Here is a 9,409-nt window from a genome sequence, read left to right on the forward strand (position 1 = left end):
GGTTTCTATAACTATTCGCCCCAGTAGAAGGCATTTTCCCCCTGTCGACCCATGACTTCGTGGGAATGTTTGAGGTTGAACTATTTTATATAAATTGTACATTTAAAACCGGCAAGCTATATCTGGCTTAGTGAAGAAATATATTTTACTAGATAACACTTTATATATGACCACAAAGTGTACATAGCTACAATATTTAAATGCTCTGGATATCTTATGATATATCCTGGAAATCAAGTCGCCTACTAGGCCTATTGTTAAATATATTACACATTTTGTACTATTTTAGATCCTGGTATTTCCATTCCGTTATTTCATTTTATTCTACTTCACTATTTTCAGAGGAGTAGCCCACTTTATGCATGTGTTTGACAATCACACATTACTTTACAGATAACATTTTGCATACGAAACACAACCAATGATGAGCTTTTAAAAACATAATTATAGATGTTTAATGGATAGGCCTACACAGCTAGCTACCCAATAGTAAATCAAGCATTTAAAATCAATTTAAATGAAATGATTGTTACCAAAGTATGACTTGAATAACAATTTGAATGCAATTACTTTTACTTTTAGCAAAGTATTTTTACATTGTGATAATGCCACGTATATCTCTTGTAATTACATAAAGCATATCCTGGTTTAAATGTGCAGGCTAAGTGGATTGTATTCTGAAATGTATAGGTTGTGCAAAAACACCATCAAGGGCTCGTTATGGGATATTTCCGGTGTAAATTTGAACAAAATATAATTAATAATAAAGTTCCTGACAAGTCATTACATTTCAAATTATTTTTTACTTTGAGTTAAACCCACCCAAATATATATATTCAAAACATAATAATAATAAAAACATATTCAATAGCATGGTAGAAACACATAATACATAAACAATAATCACAAAATCATTTTTATGAATTCTTATATTAAAAAAGCAAGAAACACTTGATTTCAAGAATCTAATAAAGAACATTTTGTATAATCCAAACGTTTTAGTGAATTTAATGTGTGATGGCAAATTGTTGAAGGGATGCCTTGATACTTGTTAAATGTTTCTGTGGGACAGGGACACAGAAGAACAGTGTTTACCAAGAGAGCCCGACCCGGGCTCTCTTGGTAAACACACTGAGATAAAGCTGTTAAGGCTGCTTCAATTTAAAGTGAATAGCCTGCATTTAAAATAAATATGACAGCTTCTTTTCTTTCTTCCCTTTTGTGTCATTTTAAGACAGACAATTAAGAGCCTCTTACATAATTGGGTGTGAAATGACCATTTTAAGCTGCGTGTACACCGCAGAGAAGTGGCATTAGCCTCCATGTCTGAAAAATCAATAACAAGTGCCGTGATTCACCCAACCACTGCATTTCAGCTGCTCCGCAGCCTTAAACCCCCCTCCCACCCCACCGTGCGCCTTCGACCCCTCTCCTGCCCCCCTATTCATTGTAAATAACTGTTCAAACGCACAATGCGCCCTGGACCGCTTTATTCAGCCTCACAACTTCCCTGCGTTTTCATTGGTACCCTGAGGATGCGGCGACAGCTGATTGGATGAAAAGTTTCTCCTCTAGTCCGTACCCCCCCCCCCCCCCCCCCCCCCCCCCCCCCCCGCCCTCCCCCACCCCCCCCCACCACGCAGATATTCGTGATCCGGTGCTACTGTGATTCCAGTTGTTTTCACATCGCCTCAACCAACAAAGAGACCCGGAGCTGCCGTCTCTTACATCTCCAATGTGGTGATTGATGCGCAACTAACGACCGACGCTCCTTCACGTCGAGGCGAGAACTAAGAGATAAAGAGCAGAAATATATCCTTGCACTCCAGAAAATAAATTTGGGAGAGAGTTTTAAAAGTTCCACACGGACTTGACTGAACGCAAAGAGCGAAAATGGTGTCGGCCGGACTGGAGATCCTGGGACTATCGCTGTGCGTATTGGGCTCGCTCCTGGTGATGGTGTCGTGCGGGCTGCCCATGTGGAGGGTGACGGCGTTCATCGAGGCCAACATCGTGGTGGCTCAGACGATCTGGGACGGCTTGTGGATGTCGTGCGTTGTGCAGAGCACCGGCCAGATGCAGTGCAAGGTGCACGACTCCGTCCTCGCGCTCAGCCACGACCTCCAGGCGGCCAGAGCGCTCACCATCATCTCCTCGGTGATGGGCGTGCTAGGGCTCATGGTGGTGATCGCGGGGGCGCAGTGCACCAACTGCATTCGCGCCGAGTACGTCAAAGCCCGGGTAGTGAACGTTGGAGGGGTCATCTACATCGTCAGCGCTCTGTTCGTGCTGGTGCCCCTCTGCTGGATGGCCAACAACATCATATCTGACTTCTACAACCCGCAGGTGCCCGGGTCCAAGAAGAGGGAGATCGGCGCCGCGCTCTACATCGGCTGGGCGGCCACGGCGCTGCTGCTGATCGGGGGATCGATGCTGTGCTGCTCCTGTCCCTCCAGCGGGAACTCTGGATACTCGGTAAAATACGCACCGACCAAGAGAGCCACGCCGAACGGGGACTATGACAAGAGGAATTATGTGTAGCGTATGTGTGGCGCGCGGATGGCGGTGCGTAAAAGTGACCTGCAGCTATTGGAAAAACTTAATCTTTGCACCTGCAGTTGTTGTTTTTGTTTTTTGTTTTAGAAATCTGAACTTTGAAAATCAATGGAGGCACATCTGCTGTTTTTTATACACTGGCCATTCAAAACGCTCGGACCACACATTCACAAATCCTTTTTGTATCTACAAGAGATTTTTTTAATAAAGTCTGTCGACTACAAACCGTGTGCTCTCAACAAAAAGGAGGATCTTTGTTAGGTACCTGCTTTTGTATCTTAGAAATTATTAGTGTTTTGACTTGTTTACCGCTGTAACGGCAACGTTTTTCTTGTCTAGAGGAGCTCTTGCCATCGAATATATACACTCTTCTTCTTTTTTTGCCTTGATGTGCATTGTCAGCACAAACTTGTACAGTAACCGAGAATGATTGCACTCCCACACATTCAAAGACTCATTTCCTCTAGTGGAACTATACGCCGACATGTTGAGGACTCCAACAATGTCTAACAGCAATAAAGAACGAGGAGGAAAAGTGCGTCCCAATGAATCTCGGCCAGGCTTTTTGTGTTGTTTCAGAACTTGATGGCGGTGACTGTGAGGTTTTGCAGTCTATCATTTTGGACCTGTAGATTCGGGGAGAGTGTGGGATCTGTGGGTCACAACATGAAATGTTATTACAGTCCGCTATCCGGCTGCACTGAGCACCTGCGACGTTTTCTTTTTTTTTTGCAACACTGTCACAGGACGTTTTTTCATAAATCTTCCGAATAAACTTCTTGTTTTCTGTTTTGTTCGTTAAACTTTGATGCAATGATTCACTATTCGTGTATATGAAGATGCAATATTGTGTCATTTTATTAAGATTAAACTGAATATATTGTCTTGAAATCTTCCAGTTAAAGTGTGTTCTTGAGTTGTGATGGTCCGCAGACGGCTGCGTATACGAGCCCTCGCGCGGCTGTGCGTAATGCGTGCCGTTCCCACCGTGGATCCATAAACCCCCACGGCGGGAGAAAGTATTTTGGTTAGCCATAGAAATCCAGATGACAATGCCCATTCAGCCAGAGTGGGGCTCTGCTGTTCAACTCACAATACTCCACAACCCCCCCCCCCCCCCCCCCCCCCCCCCACCCGCATGCAGTCAATGAAAGGCGTTCAAATCAGAGCTGTGGAGAAAGTTCCTGGAATCGTCTTCCCGCGAGTCACTTCATTCATCCGTCGTCGCAGCTGCCCATCTCCCTCTATCAGGGCGGTGCCAGGGTGGATAGATGCGGGCTCCACCACAAAAGATTACACGCCATCACTCTTGCTGCAATTAGTTTATCCACTGCTTCATGGGCACCGCGTTTACGCATACACTGAGCGGTAATTTACAATATTGAGATAAAAGCCGTATACAAACATCAATGGAAAAACAATAGGGAAAAAAACCCACAAGATATTTTAGTCTTCCAGTAACAGTCCTCTGATTTAACATTGTGACTGGATTACAGCAGCTTATACATACTTGTTTTGCTGGTCTCTTAAGAATCTTAGCAGGTCATATGCCTTCTTAAAAGATGAAAACAACAGCAGAAAGTCTGATTACAGCCGGGGGAGTGTGTGACTTCACAACAGAACCTCAAATGCAACCAATGCTCAATACGTTTTATTCTACTCTAGGCTCACTGTATTATTTACCAGAGAGTATGCCCCTCATTTCCAACAAATACTCATGCAATAGTGTCCAGAGCTTTCAACCAATTCACACAGTCTTCCTCAGCGGATGGGGTTTGCTCAGTTGTCGTGGAGATGGATCAGTTGACACTGTTAAACTCAACCGTTGTGATTTCAGCACTTCTAGGTCTTCTCATGGGTTTTGGCCAAATAGTAAAAAAAAATGAAAGTTCCTTCTCGACCTTGGAAATAGTTTGACGAAACAATCACAACTCAAGTTCCTCTTACAAGCTTTTTGTAGTCGTGGAATTCTAACGAGCCAACTCCAGGCGCTGATGACCATGGGATTTTGGATGAAAGGTCTGGGGGGAAAAAGTGTCGTAAGGCTTGAGTGTACGCTTGAGTTGGGATTGTTTTGTCAAATCATATCATAATCATAAACAAAATTATTTTGCATTTATAGATAGTGGATTAATCGATCAACAAAAAATGAATCCTTGAAGTCATTTTATAGGGGGAAAAAATGGCAAAAATGTATTTATTCCAGCTTCTAAAATGTGAATATTTGCTGGTTAATCAGTCTTATTTAATATTGAACTGAATATCGTTGGGTTTTGGACAATTGCTTAAACAAAATAATTAAAATATGTTAACCTGGGCTCCAGCATCTGACACAACCAAACAAATAATCGATGAATTGAGCACACAATTGACAGAGTAACTGGTTGTGAAAAAAAATGACTTGTATACTTTCATGCTGGAGTCAACTGAGAGATGATACCGTTTTTAAACTAGTTAGATTGTTGAAACGACTACACAGGGTGATGTCATTAAGAACACTGAGTATGTGATTTTGTCTCCGAGGGCTGCAGTAGGCGTTCCTACTTTGGGGTCTGTATGGGTTTTTCTACACAAAGACACTCCCTGGAAGGTCCAGTCTGGTCCGCCTCACTGAGATGTTTTTGTGGGATTGTTAGTTCCACTCCTCTAGTCACCACACAGAGGGGTGACGAAGTGCAGGGTGTGTGTTTGGGGTGAGGGGTGTGTGTGTGTGTGAGTAAGGGGTTAAGTGAGTGTATGTGTGTGTGGAGAGTTGGGGGGGGGGGGGCACCTTTAAAAAAGGGCCCTCATTCCAATGAGGAGAGAGGCAAATAGGGCCTGCGACGTCACTCAATGGGTGCTCGCCATGGTAACCAGCCAGAACCTGCAGTTGCCTGGTTACGGGAGCCTATAATGTGGTGGTATGGATGAGCCTAATAAAAGGCCTGGCCAGCAGACATTCCTGCAAGCATGGACACACACACACACACACACACACACACACACACACACACACACACACACACACACTATGCACAGCAGTCTAGAAGATGATGGGGGGATTTACTTGAAGCCCGTAATGGTCACCGAAAAAAAAAGAGCTGTGACAGCAGAAACACGTTTGTTTCATTGTGTTGTGTTCCAGTGTTGCCGTAAAATGTTGCACGTTAGAAACACAAACATTTATTCTGGTCGAAGCGAGGAAAACCATGAATGGGAAATAAAAGTGGCTGATATCTCAGAGAGGACTCATAGAACCCCTTTGACCTTTAAACTTGAACCTCCCTGAGCCCGGTGGAGCGGGGGAAACTCGGTTACGGTCATGTCAGAAGAGGGTCAGGTTGCGACGCTGGTTTCAGATTTCTGCTGCAGCCAGTGAGCGTTGTGTGTGTTTTTTGGGAGGTTGGGCCGGGGAGTCCTTTCTCATGACGTGAACTTTCAGCTCTGAATCTGGCCTTAGGTCGGGCGGGTCGAAAGTCACTCCCCTCGACCGACCAGGCATGATCTCATCGAAGCAGAATCCCCCGCATCTGATGGGGGGGGGGGGGGGTCACAACCCTCAACCCCTGGAGCTCGTCACACCAGCGAAGAAGCAGCTACACAGTCTGCTAACGGAAAGTTGGCCAATTTGAAGTTTGAATTTCATTTAATCACAGAGATTCGTCAAAACAACCACAAATGTAGCAGTTAGTCATTATAACGGAGACTGGGTCAGTGTCATTAATGACTGACTGCAGGTGCATACAGTCTGCAGACATCCCAGCTGGATGGAGCTTAGTCACAGATAGCGAAGCCAAGAGTCAGCAGGTGGTTAAACACGGACAAAAAGTGGCTTTGTATACAAAGTTAAAGACCCCATGAGCCGTTTGTTTGAGAAACAATGTAAGAGGTAAGAGATCAGACAAAAAAAAACTCAAAACACCACCACGTTTCTTTTCTCCTGCATGTCCGCAAAGCTTATGGCTCGGTGACTCACACGTTTTTGTTGCAGCCCAGTAGCACGACCAGGCTTCCTGTGCAGCGGACAGCGGAACAGGAAACAGGAAGGAACATGGAGGGGGTGGGAGAGGAGGAGGAGGAGGAGGGGAGTTTGTAAAGTGTGGTGGTTAAAGCACTCCCAAACACACACACACGCACACACACACACAGGTACAAGAGAATTATGTAGGATTCATCATTCATCAGTAGGATTATGAAATGATTCCCAGTCAAATTTTTCTAGGCTGTCTCAGAAAATATGTGATTCAACAAGCCAATCAGGTTTGTCCCCCCCCCCCACCTGGAGATACGTAGTTAGGACATAAACAACATGCAAAATACATATCACCTTTTTATTCTTTTATCACATGTGAATAACCATTTCACATCAGAATAAAAGCTTTTCTGTGAGGGAATGAGGAACATCAAATATTATATATTAAGTGCTTTACACACGTCATTTTTTAAAAGTGGATTTAAGTCGGTTCAAATGAATGATAACACTACGTGCAGTATCTGCCAGATGTGAAAGTGTTTGCTCACAAGTTCGTCATATCCAATTCATATATGTCAACGTGGCTGGTTTCCAAATGACCTGAGAAATCATCGTTATTACATCGTTATACACTTGAACACCCTAACATAACCTTATTATTTATAGACGAATTCTGCCAAATCGCACTTCCCCAAAACTTAACAGAATCCAAGTGTTGATGTGTAACGTGAGACAGGCTAACAGTAACAGACAAGTCTTTTCTCCACAGAGTGATGGAGTGTGCCGTGAAGGTTTTATCTCAGAGATATGAGAGAGGAGTAGTCAAAAACAGGGAGTATCAACTCCTTTCATGCCTGACTGAGTGAGATCATGTTTCCATACAGTACATCATCATCGGGAGGCAATTTCAAATAGATACACACACACACACACACACACACACACACACACACACACACACACACACACACACACACACACACACACACACACACACACACACAGACAAAGAGGTGAATGACAGCCCTCTGCTGAGATGAAGAGGAGGCCTGGCAGCATGAGAGGAATGTCTGGGTGGGATCAGGAGACATTTCTGATTTGGCATGGTTTGCCAAAAATGTATGTGATGTCAGTCAGGACGGAAAAAACCCCTCCTCTAACACCAGTGTTTATACACCAATCACAGTGGCACAGGTGGTGTTGCTTTAAGATAAAGATAAAGATAAAGAGGTTTTTATTGTCATTGCAGTGATACAACGAAATTCCATTTGGTAGCCCTCAGCCAGCAGCAGCGAACAGCAGCAATGATAACAAACAATATACGAGATAAAAATACACAAAAGGGAATAGGGTTGGTTATTTGGAGTCCCATATTAACATAGGATACGGCAATCAGTGGCTAAGCAACCTAACAGCCCGTCTAAAACACACACACACACACACAAACAGGATTTGGAGTTGTACTAAGTGTATTGTTTCCACACTAATTGCATCTTGCAGGAACACTCTTGCTTGTTCTTCTCAGGATTCAACACATGAAATGTGGTAACAGTCACATATACAGCAGAACAAACCCACGTTTTTCTTTTTCTCTGTCTTTGTGCATGGGACCGCAGTGTATTTTTCAAGAATGAAAGTTGCAGTGCATGTCGTCCATTAAAGGGAGTCCAGCATGACTGAGCCACCTACCGCTGAGAGTGAAAGAAAAGTCACCCAGCTGCAGAATGAAGCTGTTGTGTTTTCAGCCTGGCCTCCTTCGCCTCTTCCTCCCTGCCATCCCAGTGTCTGTGTAAGCTTAAATTAAATTTGAGCAACACGCCAGCTCAGGTTTTCCCCCACTGTGGAATAAAAAGCAATCTGTGCAAAACATATTTACGCATAAACATACTCAACTTAAATGAAGAAGAAGCCACTGCCCAGAGCCCAAGGACCCTAAAAGCCTCATATGTGGCAGTGAGTTTATGTTAAAATCATTAACTGTAATGCTCCAGAAGTACGGGGATAGTTTACACAGGAACAGACAGGAACAGCTATTTATTGGGGTCACGGAGCGCGTTAATCCAGCCATTAAATATTAGATATTCACATAGGATTTTCTTTAATTGGCAATAATGACGTTATTGATATAAATGGGAAATGCATCAGGATCACAAAAAAAACATTTGGATTGCCAGCAGGTTGTTAGCATTATATATATATATATATATATATATATATATATATATATATATATATATATATAATGATTAAGGATTGTAAAATATCAATAATAAATCAGTAATAATGGAACTTCCAGGCGGTCTATGTGAGGGATTCTTTTTGATATATTCAAGCCAAGTTACTTTCCCAGAGGATAAACATCAACTAAGGGCGTTACTTCACTTAATGTTGGGGTTGGTAATGTTGAGAAACTAGTCAACTAGATTACAAAGAATTATCCAACCAAAAACCCAACTTAGTTTGGCCAATTGTTTTGCAATGAAAGTAGCTCGCAGCACTAGCTCGAAAAAGTCACTAAATCTAGCGAGAAAGTTGCCAAGTCGGCAACACTGACAACCAGTTGTCATTCCCAGGTCGTCAAATACCGACGTTTTGTCAAGTTCCTCGGCATCTGATACCAACGCACACGACACCCTTTGGCGTCTATATAAGACGCTCGGGTATTTCAAGTAACTACAATGTCAACCGATCTGCCTCATTATTAGACAAGCAGAGAAAATACTCCGTGATAGGGGGAGGGGGGGGGGGTTAAAGCAACACCGGACTTTCACCCAGGAGACCGGCGTTCGCGTTGTTGTGACGTGTTGTCAGTACTTATGTTACGTTGTGTTCGCTTTACTTCGTTTACGTACTTATTTTAAGCCCAACCATGACGTTATTTTTCCTGAACCTAACTAAGTG

The 9,409-nt window shown here is 43.4% G+C and overlaps 1 protein-coding gene across 1 annotated transcript; it reads left to right on the forward strand.

Annotated features, from left to right (window-relative positions):
- Positions 1-1,845: 1,845 nt before the first annotated feature.
- cldn5a (claudin 5a) lies at positions 1,846-3,441 on the forward strand. The gene has a single exon (XM_079161811.1). It carries the CDS (start codon positions 1,894-1,896, stop codon positions 2,539-2,541), a length of 648 nt encoding a protein of 215 aa, XP_079017937.1. The 5' UTR covers positions 1,846-1,893; the 3' UTR covers positions 2,542-3,441.
- Positions 3,442-9,409: the final 5,968 nt, after the last annotated feature.

Source organism: Pholis gunnellus (genome assembly GCF_910591455.1).
Source record: "Pholis gunnellus genome assembly, chromosome: 6".
In the NCBI taxonomy this organism is placed as follows: domain Eukaryota; kingdom Metazoa; phylum Chordata; class Actinopteri; order Perciformes; family Pholidae; genus Pholis; species Pholis gunnellus.